At 48.1% G+C, this 21,105-nt stretch overlaps 1 protein-coding gene across 2 annotated transcripts in view; it reads right to left on the bottom strand.

Moving 5' to 3' along the window:
- Positions 1-21,105, bottom strand: part of LOC119181903 (tyrosine-protein phosphatase 69D) — a 710,121-nt gene that overhangs the window by 113,810 nt on the left and 575,206 nt on the right. For both annotated transcript variants that reach the window (XM_075874953.1, XM_075874954.1), the window contains exon 2: positions 611-1,225. In XM_075874953.1, coding sequence (XP_075731068.1) covers positions 611-1,225 — 615 coding nt within the window. The remainder of the gene's footprint in view (positions 1-610; positions 1,226-21,105) is intronic.

Raw genomic sequence — 21,105 nt, 5'->3', positions numbered from 1 at the left:
ACGTCTGGAATTTTGACATTTTCATTTCCTTTGAGTTTCGTTGTGTCGAGAGCTAATACCAATATATTTGCTGCTTTTAAGATACTTATTTATCACAGCTAACTACAAATCGCAATAATTCTAGCAAAAAAAAATGCACCATGTCAGCGTTACATGTGTGTGTACAACCATCTAGAAATATTTCATCGAAGCCTTCATATAATGATTAGGTTACCACCATTTTACAATCGTTCCTTACCACCGGAGGAACATTCGCATGGTTCATGTTCACGTTATGCATCGTGGTTGTTTAGTGAAGTGGGTAAAAGATTCGGCTTCCAAATGTGTGGCACTGAATTCGAAGGCCAGCACAGCCAAGAGTATTTATTCTTGTTTCATACATTTATCAATAACGATTCGTGTCATGTAACGTATGGGCCGACGGACTGACACGCAATTTTGTCGTTCAGCCGGCACAAAACTCTTTACACGCTTAAGAATAGTCGTAGAGACTTGACATCGCAAAGTGCTAAGAGTCGAGCTTAGGTATTTCAATCGTATGTAAAGGAATATACCATATAATCGTATAGCCGCAACTTACAGCGATAAACGAAAAGCATGCAGCACTTACCGTAGACGTCGAGGGACGCTTCCTTTTTGTAGATGAACTCGCTGGCGTTCCGCGATAACGCGTAGCAGGCGTAACTACCAGCGTGTTCGAGAGTCGGACAGTTCAGCCGCAGCGTCCACACGGCAGACTTCTCCTCATCCTCGCCGGAAGAATCGACCTCGGAAGACGTCGCCTCGCCACTCGGCAAAGTTGTCGTGGCCTGCGGCGACGCAGTCGTGACGTTCTCGGCGTCTTCACCCGAGAAGACGTCGCCACCGGGCGTCGTCAGCGAGGTCGGCGGCTCGGTCCAGGTCTCGTTAGAAGACGACGTGGAGTTGTGCGCCAAGGTCGTCGAGTTGTGGGCCGACGCGTTGGACGGTGTGGTTGTCGCGCCCGGTGTCGCTGCGGTCGCCGGCGGTGTTGTGGCCGGCGGCGCGACGGAGGAGACCGCCCTGGCCTCGCGAGTTGGCGGCGGCTCGAGCACAACGTTCGGAAGCTTGGAGGCGTTCTCGCCGTGGAACGTCCACCAGACTTCGATGTTGGGACCTGCGGTGTCGAGGCGACAGCGGAGCACGGCCGCCGAGCAGTTCGACACCAGCGGCGGCTCCGCGACGTGCTCGAGTATGGACAGGCAACCTGCGCCACAAAAGAGAAACACCTTCAGACTCCGTGCCGCGATTTCGCGGTATAAGACGCCAATTCGCCATAATGAGAGCTATATAAGACAGGTATAGCGCCTATCTGGTCTGCATAAAGACCAGATTAATTCAACTCCCTCACCCATTGTTACAGCTGCCATACATAATCTTGGCCACAGCCATCAGCAGTTGGTACTGCCAGAGCTATAGGAGCTGCTGGCTTGGTTACCTTATCATAACCGATGGCCAACCGCCACCCACGACCCGCACAGCCGGTATGCGATAAGGACCAGCTGGACATTATTATGGTGGTCCACTCCGTGTAATCCACTCCCTGGTGTGCCATGCAGTCGCATGCCCAATCTGCTTTGTCTCGCATGACAGTCATGAGCGTTTAAATGATCTCAATTCGTTTTCTGCATTTGCGACTGCGCGAGTGCAGACAACACGGTATGGTCGAAAAGCGCGAAATCCTACCTGGCTCAACGCTTATTGCTGACATTCCACGTGTTTTACGAAGAGATAAATGGCGAGGAGGAGATAGAGTTTTTATAGGAATGGTAGTCAAGGTGGGAAAGAAACGACTGTCTCGCTTTTAAACTCAGTGTGGTTTAGGGGCCTCAAGGCTGTTCCAAGATGCAGGGAATGAAAGAGTGATGAGTTAGTGTTATGTTCCGAGATACACGGTATCATGAAAGAGTGATGACTTAGTGTTAAGCGTACGGCCGACAAAAAAAATCACAGCATATCCACGGAGTGAATAATGATGAGCGAGGCGAAGCGTCCCTCAGCCGATCCGTCTTCTGTCTGTCCGTGTGTTATTGCTTCCGTGCGTCCATCCGTGCGTCCATCCATCTGTTCATGCGTCTGTCCGTGAGTCCGTCCATCGATCTGTCTGTCTGTTCGTGCGTCTATCCATACATCCGTCCGTCTGCTAATCTGTCTGTCCATCAATCCGCGCGTCCATCCAGTGAACACTAAGTACCGCTATCTCCCATCTCGCATCCGCTACGGCACATACGCGCTCTAGAGCGGGTATGTGCCACCGGTGGTTACGTACTACTACATATATGCATACAAGGAATGGACATACTCATGCCTTAAGGAGCTTCGCCCCTAAAAAAAGAAAGCTGCTAACCAATGTGAGTTCTGGTTCAAGACAGTGTGCACAGATCTGCATGCCTATAAGGTCGCGCGTGCTACCGAGCGCATGACGTCACTGACTCCGCAACAGCCGTAACCTGTCCCCACCCCCCCCCCCCCCCCCGGCAGAGCTCAGCTTGCTGCCTGCGCGCTCCACACAGACGTGGACGGCGTTGTTGAATGCATACGTTCATACTAGACAGACAGAAAAAAAAGAACTGGAAGATAATAATTTTAATTGGGCCCATAAGTTGCATTTACTTCCAGTGGCGTAACTCCAGAAACGCCCCGAAGGGGGACACATATCACACCATGGTAGCCATTTTGTTTTTAGACATGCGGTTTGTATTATTTACGCAAGAATTAAATCACAATTTGAAATAAAACTTTAAAAATGCGCATGGGATTCCAGCTCGAGCAATTCCATCAAATCTACTGCAAAATTAGTCCACTACAACATTGCAATCCTCTTTGCAATATTATATTGCGCCTAATATATGTATTCAACGATGATCAGCATCCACGTAACTTGAAATATTTCATTAATATATGTATCTGCATTTGTATTCCGGAATATTTTTTTTCATATTTTTGCGAAATATCTTCGCAATATCACGTTACGTCATTCACGAATGTATCTCGGTATCAGTATTTTAGACTTCCCGCACGTGCATTTTGATATCTGTATTCCGGAATACTTTCCTGAACATCTCTGCCCAGCCCTACACACAAATACGTCTCTCGGCTTTCGGTAAAATCTCCCGGTTATCCCGGCCAGTTAGGCTCTCAATGTAGACTCCTTTAGAATACAAAATCACGGCATATTAACGAAGTGAATGATGATGAGTGGGCGAAGCAGTGGGATCCCTCGGCGTTACTGTAAATCACTCGTGGCGCTGACTCCTCACGCTCATAAAGAGTTCCAAGCTGTGTACAGTAATTTACATTGTTTATTGGTGATAACTGGTATGTTATGTTGTCGTGAATTTCGTTTTGTCTGCATTATTACTGCTTAGTGGCATCGGATCCAGGAGGAAGTTGGCAAAGAGTTAGGTCTGGGCACGTTTCCCTGGTGGTTATCGGTTGTTTCCAGTCATACGAAATGCATCGTAGATAGAGCACATCAAGGGGCACACTACTGCACAAGCCAGTCGTTGTCCGTGATCATCATCGTCGTCAGCGTGATCACGTATACTGGGTACCTTGCGTGTGCTGTGCCACGATGGCAGAATATGGACGTGTGGTCTTGAACGCGCTCATTTTTCATCGTCATCAGCTTCATCGTCAGTGGGGGCTACGGCATACAACGCCAACGCCAGACAACGGACAAGCCTTGATTTTGAGGAACTTCGCCCATAACATCACATTCCATCTTCCAGCACGACGACGGTTTTCTTGCGGGCATGCGAGTGCACATGCAGCGCTCGAGAGCACGTTTGAATCCTCGATTTGGGTGTTTTCCCCTTCGATGCTTGATGAAGTGCGTGGCTAGGCTTGTCGGCGTCTCCTCTCGGCACTGTACGCTATGTTTGCCATAATGGGTGAATCCCACAACACGCCACCGGTCCTCAAAAAATGAAGGCAAGACGTAGGCCAACAAATAGCCGATGACGTTAGTGGAGCTGAAACACCCTTACCTTGTAGAGGAGGAGGAGGAGGAGGAGAAGAAGAAGAAGAATAAGAAGAAGAAGAAGAAGAACAAGAACAAGAACAAGAACAAGAACAAGAACAAGAAGAAGAAGAAGAAGAAGAAGAAGAAGAAGAAGAGGAAGAAGAAGAGGAAGAAGAAGAAGAAGAAGAAGAAGAAGAAGAAGAAGAAGAAGAAGAAGAAGAAGAAGAAGAAGAAGAAGAAGAAGAAGAAGAAGAAGAAGAAGAAGAAGAAGAAGAAGAAGAAGAAGAAGAAGAAGAAGAAGAAGAAGAAGAAGAAGAAGAAGAAGAAGAAGAACCATAGTGTACGATGCATTCCAACTGACGTTTTGACGACGTTAGTGGAGCGGAAACATCCTTCCCAACAGGTCCTGTTTCAGGCTTGGCGCAACTAGTGCCTCATCAAAGAAATATCTATATCTCACAACACTGCATGCTACGCTCTTCCCCGAAATTCACGTTAGGAGAGCTGAAACACCCTTTCCTACACGCTTCGCCCCTCCCTAGTTTTTTTCTCTCTTCGCAGGAAAGAAAACAGGCCTTAGATCTACTTTGTCGTTCTCTTTTACAATGCCTTTTTACTCTAATAATGAACTGCATTGCAAAGACGGCTTTAACGAAGGTCCAACGAGTCGCTAAGTCAACCAGAGAGGACGAAAATTTCCGTCTGCCTCCCTTCCGCGTGAATGAGGCCCTCAACGCGACGACTTCTCGTCGCAGACCCCGGGGGGCGTGTCGGGACAGATTCTCTCGGCTCTCATCTTTCACTGTTCCGTCGTCGAAGCGGCAGCATTTGGCAGATGCCTTCGGGCTCCAGGATGTGTCCAGCGGCGTAATCGGGCCGCTGCTGCCCAGACGTCGTAATTAATGAGGACCGCCCGCGCGGCTGCCGTCCGCTTCGACGCAATCGAAGCGCGCCGCGCCTGAATGCATAATCCGACCGCCGCAGCGCTCGGAAATAAGCACGCAGCGACAAATGGGTCTCGGGGCATTACAGACGCCTCTACGCATCGCAGGCGCGGGGCGCGGGGCGCGCGCGTCTTCCTGCAGGCACAATCGGTGCTCCTTCGTCCGTAAGCGTTTAGAGAAAGGGCCCAGTACAAGGCAAAGCAATCGAAATGCGTAGCCTGCGGCCAGACTGCTCGCCAGTTGGATACGAGGAAAAAGTTAAAGCACTTCACTGCCTAAGTTACATGCAGTGCAGATAATGTTGATCGTTCAATCAATCAATCAATCAATCAATCAATCAATCAATCAATCAATCAATCAATCAATCAATCAATCAATCAATCAATCAACCAATGAATCAATAAGTTTCCACCTAAATCTCATTCTAAAGAGTTTTGTAAGCTTAAATGGGAAAAGAAAGCCCTTTTGTTAAAATCCTCTAAAGTACCTGTCATCTTTTACAAATGCGGAGCAGTGAGCCGGGCAACATCAGAGCAGCACGAAATGAATTAGGTGAAACGGACTGAACGACGCAGTCAACAAAAGTCAAAATGGCGGCAGTTTTGCGTTCGTCCTTCTACACCCTCACTGGTAATGCCTTCAGGCTTTCATTCTCTAGCAACAGTACGACAGTTGTTCGCAAGCACTCGCTAACACCTGTTTAACACAATCAATACGAGTAAGTTATAACCCATCATTTTCTGAATGTACGGGCGCGCTTAAGCGCATACCAGAAGCGCATGATTTCGTTCGCACATAATCCACTAAGCTTGGATGCGCGGCCACGCCGTCTGCAGTGGTGCGCCGCAAAGCGCAGTGACGCTGAGGCGTGTTCACGCATGGCCTCCAAGATGGCGCGCCGGCTGCTTTCGCCGGCGCGCAGTCTCGGAGGCCATGGCTCACAGCCGCGTTGAGGCGTGTCCACGCGTGACCTCCAAGATGGGGCACCGGCTGGTGTCGCCGACGCGCAGTCTAGGAGGCCATTGATCCCCTTAAGAGTGGACGGCACTGTAGGAGATATAGGTAAATATTACCGAAATGATAAAGCACAGAAACAAAGGAAAACTAAGCTGTAATTATACGAGATAACCTACGGATATCAATGAGGTTGCTAGGCTAGACATTTACTCGCTCCAAGACAAGGTGACCCTCAGGTGTTTTGCAGCTAGCTAAAGTGACCTATACAAATGAGTGGAGGGGGAATCGATCAAGAAAGCGTGGCAGTTTTTTAGACACTTAGAATAGAATACTTAGAACAGATGTTTATTTCATGAGCAATAAAGATCATAGAGAGTGAGAGAAAAATCTGCTTTTAGGCAGCTTGACACAACCTAACGAAACCAAGAGACAATGAAGCTGAGGACGCTATACAGAACATTACCTTGGTAATGTTTTGTTACCTTGTTTTAAGTAGGTATCGTACTTGTGACACCAATAGAAAACAATTAATAGGTTTGGAAAAAAATAAACTTTCCGCAGGCACGCAGGGTCGAACTTGCAACCTTAGAACAACGCGTAGTGGCATAGCGATATGCAGCGTACGGCAGAAAAAAAGCACAGATGCAATCTACAAATAAATCCCACACAGGCAAAGAGAAAGTAAATATCAGGCAGACATAGCTTGCACGACGCTTTCTACACCGAAGGTTCCTTGAATATGATGCACGGGTCTTTTGGCGCAAGCGCCATGCTTGGCGAAAGTGCGCCGCACTGAAGTATAATGGAAAGTGAACAGGCAATCAATGATTCGTAGGATGCAATGTGGCTGTAAATAGACCAGCAAAACACGCGCTATGGAAGCGCAAAAGTTATGTATATTGTAAAATAATGGCAGCGACAGATGGGGTGGTCAGGTCTACAAGTGTTGAGTGAAAGCGGGCTGATCATGCAAATATGGGAATTTTGAGAGATCACAACTGCCTCCTCAATGCTTTCGGTTCCAAAATCCGATATGTACGTATAAATTCACCGAGATGTACCTGTCCGAAATACCTATAGCGCGTCACAGCAGGCTGTGTAACGAATGTCCAGGGAAAGTAATGATTTCGAGGACACTTACACGAGTCATGGGCACGGTGGATCCGGAACTGCCATGACACTGACTAGAGCCCCGTCCTTCATTGTGCAGGGTATTCTTGGATTCACCGCGGTATCAACCACTGCTCATGAACCACACGCCAACCATCGTTTTTGCGATGTACGCATGTGTGCCATCAGCGGCGATATGGCACTTCCTATACCTCATCATTATCTCCAGGCAAGGCCACGTGCCTACGTACTGAAAGGCGTTGAATTTATCTGGACCACTGTAATTCCTTGGTTGTACACGTAAGGAAGTACACGGAGCTTAGATGCACGTCATCACTGCATCCGCTGCTAAGAAGGAATGCGAGAGCAAACGACTGACTTCTTGCGCTTGCCTTTGTTGCTGGCTGAGGACTCACCGCCATAGACTACGCTGCACGCAGTCGTGAGCCTGCGAATAAAAGTACTTCGCCAGTGCAGCCACAACGCGTGTCTGAGAACCCCGCTACCTTTGCTTCGAGCGAACTCAACCAGCCAGTATAAGCCCTTCCTTAGAAACGTAAGAGCTGGCCACCCACCTCGTTACAAACGGCTCCGGCCGGAAAGCTGACCCCCCGGGATTAGCGTCTTCGTAATCCTTCTTCCGGAACCGTCAGGGCTATTATCTCGACAATACCCGGAGGCTCGTCTCTCACCAGACCAGCCACTGCCTCCTCTTTCATATTGTTCTGTTCAACTTCTTTCCCGCGTAGTTTTGACAAGGCGAATTCGATATAACAGACGTAACCAAGACACTATCAATCCCACTTGCAACATTGTCAATGCGCAAAGCTGTAACCTACACAGTAAACTCCATGCAGTTGCTTTAGCCTTTTTTTTTTTGACCCTAGAGGGACAAGTAACCACCCAGAAGACGAACTGAGATAATTCCACTAATGGAAAAATTGTTTATTGTATTGGCTAAAACGAATCTTGTTTTCAGAAAGTTGGAAGTCTTCCAGGCTTACATCACTTGGCGGACTAGGTGACGATTAGCCGAAGTAATAGAAACCTCACTCCCCGTAGCAAGCCAGTCAGAACAGAAAAAAAACCTCTCCTGTTATTAGTAGACGCTAACTTATAGTTTTATTTTTTCACAAACAGTCACGAAAAATTCGAAAAAAGTTCCTTTTGGCGCACCTCACGGCAGAAAGGCGAAGGCGCACATGATTCCTATTAGGTGAACTTTTACTGGTGTACGCGCTGAAATGCTGTGTTGAATTAAGTGTTGAAATCCAGAGCACTTCTTAAAAATTATAATCCTTTCTCACTTGAAATGCACAAACACACCTTCGCTTGACGTATCAGATTATCATGAGCGGAAGCATAAAGGTTGTTAACCTAGAGCCAAGCGGCACCTGCCGACGTGTTGTAGAAGTACCAGAAGTGTTTGGCTCGCGAAGAATTAATGGGACTTAAAGTGGCAACGGGGGACCGGAAATCAATATACGTGCTTTTAATATTACAAGAAAAACAGTTGAATATGTCAAAATGAAAGTGGAGGAACACAGCTGCAGCATTCACCGAAGCGAAAGCAGAACGTCGAGCGTAATGAACCGTTTCTGAGGAGGGATACTCGCATCGATATCACTTATGAGCGTTGCTAGAAGATGTATTGTAATTCATTTAATAATTTCTCATATACAAAAATCCTGCTGACAAAATAAACAAGCGCTTTTAGGATGAACCGCCGCAAGTTTAGCCACTACCAGAGAGGATTTCAACACACCGTGAAAAACAAGATAAAAAGAATTGATGGTTCTTTTTAATTCAGTACCTCCAAGCCTACGAGACGTAGTTGACTGGTTAACCTTGAGCGTTTCACCTTAAAGCATTAGAACCAACTACACACTAGCGAGCTCAATAATGCTCCTTTAACAAGCGTTATTGCAGTTGCGAGTTTGTCCCATACGCCACCCACTCTGGGTGAAGAGAAGGAAGTACATGCAAGATATAATCACAGGGATGCAGGAAGAAAACATTTGTGAACCGTACATGGCACAACGTACGTGGTCAAACATGTCAGTAAGAGAGGATTAACATATAGAGAAAAGTGGTAGCGAACGCCCAAAAATGACGAAAACTTCCCCACTTTCTTTAATTCTATAAAAAAGAAACGCAACGAATCAAACCTAGTTTATTGTGACGCCGCACCGTTTATTGTAACACTGAAATTGCGGTGAGTTGCGTAGTGGGAGCGTGAAGAGTGCGCTTTTGTTACCGACCAAGCAGTACCAGGCCACGCCGTCGTATTCGGCGCAGCCAGGCGACGGCGCGAACGCCTCTACAACGTCCGCATGATGCATACCTAGACAAAAGAAATGATGCCCTAATACAGTGCAATAATGTGTTTATGTTTACTTCATGGTACAGCACATGTCCAGTGGAACATCTGTCATGTGCCTCAAGATTTTGATAAATGCTGTAAATCATGTTTCGTGCACCATGCTCTTGTATTCGTATTGTGAAGCGAATGATAACATATATATTTAAAAAAAAAGAGACTGCTCCCCGTTACACAGTTGCAACAACTTCTGTCAACGGTACAACCAAATCACCTTCGAGAGGTGATAAAGCAAAGTCAAATGAAGATTACAGATGTGCTTTTTTTAAAAGTACACCAACGTAATGTCATGTATGGTATTTTTTACAGAAAGCTTATTCTCCTGAAATCCGCTGTTTTTTCTTTCAAAAACAAAAAGTTAAAAGGAAACAAGATACATTCTGCGCCCACGAAAGAAAAAAGAAAAAAAGAAAAGATGACAGGTAGATGTCCATGACGGCAGAAAAGCAATACTCAAATCGACGACGAACTGACTGCAAACACATTGATACCCACCCCCTTATTGAAGTTATTCGTTTAGTGATGTACTACTAAACAAATAACTTGTTTCGTTCCTGTGTACAGCAACAATACACTGTAAGCAGCAACGCTTTAGAGAGAAAAACAAAACACAAACAAAATACCAGACCACGAGAGGATAAAAAAAAACAGCTAGCAAGCTCCGCTTCTAAAAGGAGCCGAGCGAACAGGAAGGAAATGAGAACGGAAAGAACAGGCACTGCCATTAACAAAGCAGAAGCAATGGCGATGTCGCACGACACAAGAAGAGATACAGAAACGCATTGCGTCTTTGTCGCCAAGAAGACGTCGTCACCGATGTCGCGGGGAGGGAACGGATCGGTCAATCGAGCGTACGTTTAGCGGTGATGGATCGAAGGCGGTCGCGTTGTTGAGGCCACAACGCGGTTCTGGCGGGTAACCGCGAGAGCTCTGAGCGACATGTCGTACTGCGGATTTCAATGAACGGCAGAGCACACAGGATTTTAGAGCATGGTCGGAAATAGGAAGAAATGGCGAAGAAGGAAAGGAAGGGAAGTGAACCAGTTCAGGACAACCAGTTTGCTATCCTGCACGCAAGAACAGGATAGGGGAGATTGAAAGGTTCAAATAGACAGAAAAATAAGAGAAAAATAATGAGGAAGCTCTGCCCTCATGGTGCCAATCCTGAAAGAACTGCGAAGCCGAGCAGCCATTTTTGTTTCTCGTCAGTTTTCTCTTTCTTTCGTCATAATTCTTTCTAGTTCTCCTTTCCAGTTTTATCTCCTTATTCATATGTATTGCCTTCATCTTCCTACCCTCCTTTTTCTTTTTTTTCTATTTCTCGCTTACTTCCTGTTTAAAAACTTTATAAGTGGTTTGTGTTGTCGCGTTTCCGCAGCCACAGTGATAATGTCCACACCTGATATCACCATCAAGGCACTCGAAGAACAAAAAGAGGAAGACTACTTTGGCGGGAGCGCGCACAACCAGCAAAGATACATGTGGTTTTGAGTGCTTTACGCCAATGACGACCGCTTACGACAGCCGTCCCTTCATATAAAGTGCTCAGTACTTAGATGTCTCGGAAGTAAAAATGAAGCGGGACAATAGTGTCAAAAGTCGCTGGGACACTGTTAGTTTCGCGCCTCAGGCATAAATACCTGGTTTCTCTCAGCTCGCCAGGAACTACGTAATTTGTCATCGATAAAAAAAATCAATTGAACTGCGTTGTAAGGAAGCGAGACACATAACATGTGTTACCCTAATTAATGTAGGTGTTTTATGTCGCAAAACCAGCATCTGCTTGTGAGAGACGCCGTATTGGGAGGCTTCGAAAATTTCGACAGTCTGCGCCTTTTTTTTTTAATGAGCACCTAAACCTAGGCACACGGGCCTCTAGTATGTCATCTTCATCGAAATGCGGCCGCGACGATCGGAGTTTGATATCACGACCTTTGGCTCAGCAGTCAAACCTCGTATCGACCAAACCACCCTGGCGTGTCTTAACATACAACGTTTCAGGAAATGTCAATGTGCTAGAATGAAAAAAAAAGAGAGAAAAAATTTTCGAGAGGTGTACATACTAATATTAAGGGCAAAAAAAAAAAGTCCACGAAACATCGACAATCGCCTTCTATTCCACCATACTAAACCAATGATGAGAAAAACGACGACAAAAAAGTTATAGAAAAATAATATACTGGACAGACCTAATTAAATTCTACCCCATTCGATATTGTCTATGAAGGCGAATGTTGCAATCGTAAACATGCACGCACGGCAAAATGCAGGGAGGAGTGAAATCGGGTATGCGCTTGAGAATAGACGGAAAGGCTTGAAATGAAACATGGTCACTGAACAAGTCTGAATAAATTATCCAACGTATCGGAACCACGCACGGAACGATTTATAGGCGTCTTTTCTTCACCCAACTGACGTCAACTTTAAACAGCAACCTCCCTCGAAAGGCCACTGGCGCATACCCGACACATTCCAGCATACAGTTAACATAACGCATTATGTATAGCCAAAGACAAGACATACAAGAGTTGAAGATGGCCAAAATTAACGTATTATCACTGGCCTCCAATCACGTAAAATTGTTACGGGCGGTTGGGAACATTTACCAGCTTTGATATATTTATACGGAAACAAAATCTAATTGACAAGCGTGCTGAGCACACAAAGAAAGCTTAAACGCTGGATATGTTTAATCGAAAACTAAAACTTTGGAGTCTGAAGTGAAATGTGAACAAGAAAAATACATGTTGATCGAGGGCAGCTTACCAGGAATTGTAGAGGGCTTAAGAAAACAACAGAACTACGAAATAAGCAACAAAGCGCAACCACCATTACACAAAGAAGTGCGAGCGGGCGCACACTACCCCCCCCCCCCCCCCACTCACACGCACGCACGCTTGCGAACAGGTTGAAATGACATGAAGGTACGGCAAAGCGAAGATGAATGGAGAAAGAGAACCACGTGTTTGAACCATAGCCAGCGAACGGTGGCAACGCCGAAAATTTACGAGCAATATCTAGGAGGAACGCAACGAACGAAGAAGACCCGCGCAATGTGAAGTCGTAAATCAAGGCACTCCGTGTACAGCTCTCGTCGCGGGAACCACTCTCGGGACTTCAAAGGAGACATTCAGAGAGCCCCATTTTGTCGTCGTGTACTATAGCTGCAGCCCCCCGCCGAGCCGTCATTTACGTAACTCAAAATGGGGCAACAAGTTGAACTCTAAAGAAAGAATAGCCTCCGACAAAGCCAGAAACAAAGAAAGAGTATATTATAACCATCGCAACACTGAATGAAGCTTCTATTAGGCCTTGCGCATCGGGTATATATACCGATGGGAAGAAGAAGCGAGCGGGCGTGGGGACGAACGGCTGCGCTTTTGCAGGCTGGATAGTGTTAGAACCTTGTGCAACTACTCGGCGCATTTCAAAACCGCATAGTGTAGCACAACTCCGCGTACCAGACTGGCTGCCGACAGTAGCACCATATATACCTCATTTCTATACCACTGTGTCGTCGTTGTATTCGTTTTACAGCGGAAGCTGTTATGAGATCACAACTCGCGTCACGCGTCACCGTAGTTGTCCGCCGCCGCCGGTGTCCGTAACCACATCGCACGAAATTAGAAAAAAAAAAAAACTAGCGCCATTGACACAGTGCGGCTCGAACACGGGTCCGCTGGGTGCCAGCCCAGTATTTTACCACTAAGCGACGCCGGTGCTTTGGGACTTGTTGGCAAAACTGCCCTGGGCAGGCTTGATGTCAGGAAAGAATTCTCGTTATCACCACTTATAAAGCGTTTTAAAACAGCGAAAGAACAACCAGTCGTCGCGCAATGCGACTGTAGCGTAACGAGTGGGTCGCCCAATGCTCCAATGCATTAAAAAAAGCTCGTTGGTACGCGACAATAAACGCCCGGAGCTCTACCGACTGCACCACCACCGCACATGGACGAGGTTCCACAAACGCGCCTTATATCGCACACATATATAGTCTCTTTCTCCAACCCCGGCTGCGGCGGCTGCATTTCCGATGGAGGCGGAAATGTTGTAGGCCCGTGTGTTCAGATTTGGGTGCACGTTAAAGAACCCCAGGTGGTCGAAATTTCCGGAGCCCTCCACTACGGCGTCTCTCATAATCATATTGTCGCGAGAGCAAGGTTTCCAGCTCCAGTATCTTCTCAGGAAATTTGTGCAAAACCAACTCCTCTGCTTCTTTTTTAAGTCTTTCGTTGTACTCTTCTACCTTTGGGTTTGTTTCTCTGGCCATTACAGAGCTTCGGTTTTTTGACTTTAATGGAATGTGGGATAAATCATGTTTTCCAGCCTGGGACAGGCGCCTACACGCTGCATTTACGGCTTACCAACGGAGCAGTCAAGGTCGCCCCCGTTCGGGATTAGAAGGGGAAAGCTTACTAGGAAAAGCGTCTAGCGAGAGGCAGGTCCGGCGCCACCGTCCGAGTCTAAGCCATTGTTAACAGGCACGCGTGTCATTGAGAATGACATGGGGACGCGACCACTTAGCCTGACCGAGACATAGTGGCGGCAGGTAAACGACCATATTCGCTCGCGCTGTTGTTAGGATGTCGGGGCGCCTCGCTGTCGCATGTGCACCTGGTAAGCAATGGTGTACCCATCGCTCTTAAGGACGCTTCTAGAAAGCAACAGTTAATGAAAGAACTTACGGGGCCCGAGCGTGGGAACGGCCGCCGACGGTAGTACGCCGAAGGAAGCAGCACGGCCTGGTATGGGAGAGAGTGTCACGTGCGGAGGCCCTTTCCCTTTGCGTGTTTCATTTTGGTAAGGAGGTTTTTTACAAATGTAGTGCCTTTTATGAAAGTGTTTCTGTGATTGGTTGTGATGCTGCGAGTCCCAACATGTGATTGGTTTTTGTAAAGACTCTTTGTTCGACCAAGGGTTAAAAAGAGGATGTTTGAACTTGAAAAGTGAGCGGAGCGGAGTCGGGGTCAACGGCGGATCTCACCACCGGAGACCAGCTATGCGGGCCGAGGGGTATGCCACCATTTTCTATGTTTTGTCTTTGTAACCCAGTGCATTTTGTAACTTGAAGTTGTGTTAGCTAAATAAACCCCCAATGAGTGCTCCCCGAATTCATCGTGTTGACTTCTCATCGATTGCCTCCGCGGAGTTTCAACCACACTTATTCGTCTCCCTGGTCGTCCGATGCGCCTAACTTGAACAACCCCGACGTTTCGCTACAAAGTGGTGGAGGTTGCTCGGTAACGATTGTCCCGCTCCGAAATTATGCCCCGAGTCAACAACAAATATAAGGAACCTACCTCTGACAGCTCCACTATGACGGAACCCCATACCTTCTTCTCTGCTATGTCTACCCCCCAAGCTAAACCATTCATCGGACCACCAGTCTTTAGAGGTGCGCCGGAGGAATCTATTTCCGAGTGGCTACTTTGCTACGAACATGTAGCATCACTTAATAATTGGGACCAAGCCACGAAGGTGAAATTTCTATATCTGGCCTTAGACGGAGATGCGAAAAAGTGGCACAATACTCAAATTCTAACCGGTGCCCCTATTACATGGGAAGAATGGGCGACGCTACTAAAAACGTCCTTTACGAGTCGCCACTCAGTCGAGATCGCCCACTTGCGGCTACAAAACCGCACCCAACTGCCGTCCGAAACCCCCGAGCAGTACTACTATGACGTAGTACAGCTGTGTGCAAGAGTGAACCCGTCTATGACGGAAGATGATCGGTTGCGGCACCTTATACGCGGGTTACGTCCGGATGTTCAGGAGAAAATGATAATCGCAAACCCGGAGAGCTGCACTGCATTCCTCCAAATTTTGCAACGCATAAATCTGGCAGCTTTGATGAGCCGTGTGTCGGGGCTACAACCAATTGGCATCCAGTATTCCACCGGATCGCAGTCGTGGATGCAAAACATCGCGCATCCCGTAGGGTTCGCACCCGCCGCAGCGACAGGACACCCTCCTCCTACGTGTGTCGCCACTTGCGCCGCGGCCGAATTGCGTTGCCCGCGGGAGGTTGCCGACCGCGAGAGACACCTGAAAACGATTGCGGACTCGGTTGCCCTGCTGTCTGACCGGCTAAAAAGCATCGAAGACGAGGTGCGTCGCCCCCCAATGCCTTGGCCTCAGAGAACTTCCCGTGCCAACGACGGGCGTCCCCGATGCCAGATTTGCCGCCGCATAGGTCACATAGCACAACAATGCTGGCAGCGGTTCCGAGATGACAGGAACGATGAGGCTGAGCTTCAAGGCAATCAGAATGTGCAGCCTAATCCTTCGGGAAACGAGAACGGCCGGGCCTAGGGGGCCAGCCCGGCCGCCCCATCGGCACATTGTCGGAAGGTCAGCTTCTCACAGTCCCCACACGAGCCAACGGTACAGAAACGTTGCGACACCGCCCTGGCTTCAAGAATGGAAATGCCGACACGCTTTCCCGCCTTCCTCATGATCCCGCGCCTGTAAGCGAAGAAAACCCCTTACCGTTGCTGGTTCTGGATCAGGTGGATGTTGGAAAAAAGCAGAGGGCAGACCCATGGATGAAAGAAATTATGCAGCACCTCGAGCACCCGGATGCGCCCGTTGTCAGGAAAACTAAAAGAACGGCACGGAGCTTTCAGTTGATCGACGGTGTACTGTATCGAAGGGCGAAAGGGTTTCAGGAGGATCGTGCTGCGCTCGTTGTCCCCAAGTGCTTGAGATCTGAGATTTTAAGGTACTGCCATGACGCCACCACGGCAGGCCACTTAGGTGTCAAGCGCACATGGGAGAAAGTTCGTTGCCGATATTTCTGGCCGAAGATGTTCTCGTACGTAAGCAAGTACGTTCTCTCCTGCCCCGACTGCCAGACACGAAAGCAACCACCGGGGAGGCCGGTCGGTTTCCTCCAACCGATCCCACCTGCAGGTCGACCTTTTCAGCAGGTGGGCATGGACTTCATTGGGCCTTTCACTAAATCCAAAGCAGGGAACCGCTACATCGTCGTGATTACCGACTACCATACGAAATGGGTCGAGGCTGTCGCGTGTCCAGCGGCCACTGCCGCAGAAGCAGCCAGAGCTTTCGTCGAACAAATCGTCCTACGTCATGGTGCCCCGGAGAAAGTAATAAGCGATCGTGGGCAGCACTTTGTCGCCAACTTGACCGAAGAAGTATTCCGGCTCGTGGGTAGCGAGCATGCCACCACAACAGCATACCACCCACAGGCCAACGGCTTGTGCGAGCGTTTTAACCGCACGTTGGCTGACATGCTCAGCATGTACGTTTCCTCACACCACCGCGACTGGGATGAATTCCTACCGTACGTTCTATTTGCATACAATTCTTCCACCCACGAGACGACTGGATTCACTCCCTTCTTTCTTCTTCACGGACATGAACCGACACTACCGGTGGATGTAGGGTCGGGCGCGCAACGCGGATTCGACTACACCCTGGATGCAATGAAAGTGGCCCGCAGGCTGCGGCAGGCTCGAAAAATAGTAAATGAACGGGAGAAGCGTCAGCAGGAGAAGAACAAGCGCAGCTATGATGCTAGGCGACGAAGTGTTGTTTATCATCAGGGCGACTTGGTGTACTTGTGGACTCCCTCCCGGGCGAAAGGGAAGACGACAAAGCTTCTTCACAAATATCACGGACCTTTCCGTCTTGTGCGCCAGGTAGCCGAGAACAACTGGGAGGTGGTAGACCAAACTGGGAAAAAACGTGACGTTGTGAATGTGGCGCGTTTAAAGCCCTGCCACGTTCGATTGGGCTCCGATGCCGACGACGCAGACGATGAGTCTGATGATAATCATGAGGTGCGCGATCTCGGTGGTGATGTGCGCGAGGGAAGTGCCAGGAAAGATGACCACGGATTGCATCGAACTGTTGTGCGCGAGTGCAGTGCAAGGAGAGATGACCACGGATTGCATCAAAGTGTTGTGCGCGAGTGCGGCTCCAATGGTGATGTGCGCGAGTGCGGTTCGCGAGTAGGTCAGGAGCTCCGTTTGCAACATTGTGTGCGCGGGACACAGACCAGTGTTCCAGTACAGCAGTGCGAAAGCTACGACACGGACACTGAACTTTACTCGGACTGGAAGACATTTTCAAGTAATAACGCACAACAGAATGTCAGTGCTTACGAAACGGACACTGAATTGTATTGCAGTACCGATGAGTGAACCCATATATTTCTGTGTCCAATGATTTTGTTTTGTTTTTCATCTGTTGTTTTATGTAATTTTTTAAAACATTTCACACACTTGTTGAATGCAAAACCTTTTGTATAATTAGTCTATTTATTGTCGTGTTTTGCAGATAAAACGAGTGGGGCACTCTTTTTCGTAGGGGGGAGGTGTCGCGAGAGCAAGGTTTCCAGCTCCAGTATCTTCTCAGGAAATTTGTGCAAAACCAACTCCTCTGCTTCTTTTTTAAGTCTTTCGTTGTACTCTTCTACCTTTGGGTTTGTTTCTCTGGCCATTACAGAGCTTCGGTTTTTTGACTTTAATGGAATGTGGGATAAATCATGTTTTCCAGCCTGGGACAGGCGCCTACACGCTGCATTTACGGCTTACCAACGGAGCAGTCAAGGTCGCCCCCGTTCGGGATTAGAAGGGGAAAGCTTACTAGGAAAAGCGTCTAGCGAGAGGCAGGTCCGGCGCCACCGTCCGAGTCTAAGCCATTGTTAACAGGCACGCGTGTCATTGAGAATGACATGGGGACGCGACCACTTAGCCTGACCGAGACATAGTGGCGGCAGGTAAACGACCATATTCGCTCGCGCTGTTGTTAGGATGTCGGGGCGCCTCGCTGTCGCATGTGCACCTGGTAAGCAATGGTGTACCCATCGCTCTTAAGGACGCTTCTAGAAAGCAACAGTTAATGAAAGAACTTACGGGGCCCGAGCGTGGGAACGGCCGCCGACGGTAGTACGCCGAAGGAAGCAGCACGGCCTGGTATGGGAGAGAGTGTCACGTGCGGAGGCCCTTTCCCTTTGCGTGTTTCATTTTGGTAAGGAGGTTTTTTACAAATGTAGTGCCTTTTATGAAAGTGTTTCTGTGATTGGTTGTGATGCTGCGAGTCCCAACATGTGATTGGTTTTTGTAAAGACTCTTTGTTCGACCAAGGGTTAAAAAGAGGATGTTTGAACTTGAAAAGTGAGCGGAGCGGAGTCGGGGTCAACGGCGGATCTCACCACCGGAGACCAGCTATGCGGGCCGAGGGGTATGCCACCATTTTCTATGTTTTGTCTTTGTAACCCAGTGCATTTTGTAACTTGAAGTTGTGTTAGCTAAATAAACCCCCAATGAGTGCTCCCCGAATTCATCGTGTTGACTTCTCATCGATTGCCTCCGCGGAGTTTCAACCACACTTATTCGTCTCCCTGGTCGTCCGATGCGCCTAACTTGAACAACCCCGACGTTTCGCTACAATATGGTGGTTTTGGGACGTTAAACCCTACAAATCAATCAATTATATACTCTCTTTCGCACGGCGCTTTTCGATCGTTGGGCTAGGATGGGTCGGGGCGGTGCCGCCGTGAGTCAGCGGAGAGATAAAGTACTGCGTCATGACATTAACGAGCGTATATAGGGACCAATTTAGCGACGACGACGTTGAAGCGTACCGATGCCGAGGCGACGCTAAGGAATTGAGAAGTCTCCTCGTTACGTTTTCTACCTTTCGCTTCGTGTTAGCGCGGGGCAGCTCGATGCCCAGATCAGTGCAGCTTCCACATGCACGAGTGGTGTTCCAGCGCCGCCTACTGATTCGAGTGTGATAGCACCGACTGATAAAACTGCTGCAATAAGAGCTGCAGAAGGGCAATGATGTCGAGTGGCGAATGCCGTGCCTTGGTGGAGCGACGCAGAGTATGTTCGCGGCTCGAGCGACGAATCTCTTGTCTCCCGTTTCACTGAAGCGCCGTGCACGATTGATTGATATGTCGGGTTTCACGTCCCAAAACCACCATATGATTATGAGAGACGCCGTAGTGGAGGGCTCCGGAAATTTCGACCACCTGGGGTTCTTTAACGTGCACCCAAATCTGAGCACGCGGGCCTACAACATTTCCGCCTCCATCGGAAATGCAGCCGCCACAGCCGGGATTCGAACCCGCGACCTGCGGGTCAGCAGCCGAGTACCTTAGCCACTAGACCACCACCGCGGGGCAGCGCCGTGCACGAGGTATTATCGCATGCACATGCATGTGTTAATCACTTACTCGGGAGCGCACACCGGACCATGTTTCTCCTCAATCGACGACGCCTTGAAAGAGTGCATATCGAGCACCACTGTTCACTATGTGCCCGTTCATACCATCTTTTGCGCGGGATTAGCGATATGTTGTGTCCAGGTGAATGTTAACTTCAGCAGCGACACGATCAAATAATTATGATACGTGTCAGTCGGCACGTCGAAAATGTGCCGCAGGGCGCCAACGTGGGTGCATATCGACATCAAACGGTGTTATAGCTGCTAAACTCCAATATATAGGCATTCTACAATTTCTGATATATAATGGACAATAAATAACCAAACCTTCCTTCAGTCTTCCTGAATGTGTTTATCCGTTAACAAAGTACTTAATTGCGCTGGTTGCTGCTGCATGGTAGACGAAGAAAGTGCTTAACAGCGCGAACGACAAGAGGGGATAGAAGAGACGGTCGGCGCTCTGTTCTCGCCTCTTCTATCCCTTACTGTCGTTTGCGTTGTTAAGCACTTTCTTAGTCTACCATGTTTACCCGTTGTCTTGTTGAGGTGCTTATGAATTAAATACTTTTCAGACACTAATCACTGAATGAAGCAGTTGACAGATGAAAAAAAAATGTTCACCGACAGACCGTTCAATATAGCATTATATGTACTAGAGGAATAGAACAGTTCTCATTGGACCTACAAGTAAAATTCCTAAAAACTGCTCTGCCTTAAATTAATAACATTTCGAAAGTAATGCAAACAGTGGCAAGAAGTCAGATGTATCTGCAATGCGGTTCATAAAAACGTTTTAGAACAGCATATATTCCTTTTACGCATATGAAGAGCGGCTATTGGATTCGCAAGACGTTTACTCAATTCAACGCTAATGCGTCCGCGAAGTGTAGTAAGAAGCCTGTATAGAAGCGATAATAGTAAAAAAAAAAAACAGTGTGGTGGGGGGAGGGAGGGGAGGAGAGACGGGAAAGCAGTGTGCTTATAGTGTAAATTTTCGAGATGATAAACAGTGAGAGGCAAATGAGCCATCGAGGACCAATAGAAGCGAAGGCAGGGCCCAGAGTGTAAAGATGAAGAAAAGAAAAACGCGCACACAAAACACGCATCGGTGGCTGAGCTCGTTCAAAAGCGCAGCGATAGGGAACGAAGATCCGCGCCGCAGCGGCGCCGGCATAGTTCGGTGTGGCAGTTTTTGATTAGATTCGTCGTCGATGCGGTTTCAGAAACGCGCTTATCCCACGGCGCCGGGCTGTGCTCGGGACGTTGTTCATTCTCGTTTGCACTGACGCCGTTCCCCTAAAAGCTCGATCATTCACGCTCTCCTGCCTCCTTTCGGCTGTATACCTTAGCTATTTATTTATTTCGGTTCCCGCTTGACGCATCAGTTTTGTAACCTCAGGGCGTTAAAATTGGCATCTGACAGAAAAAAAGAAAAAAAGAAAGAAAGAAAAGAAACACTCGACAGCATCTCGGCACAGCGTGACGACGTTAAACATGGACGACAACCACACCGCGTTGTTTGCGAACTT

The sequence above is a fragment of the Rhipicephalus microplus genome, chromosome 10, assembly GCF_043290135.1.
Source record: "Rhipicephalus microplus isolate Deutch F79 chromosome 10, USDA_Rmic, whole genome shotgun sequence".
Taxonomy (NCBI): Eukaryota; Metazoa; Arthropoda; class Arachnida; order Ixodida; family Ixodidae; genus Rhipicephalus; species Rhipicephalus microplus.
This window is presented reverse-complemented; position numbering and strand designations above follow the sequence as displayed.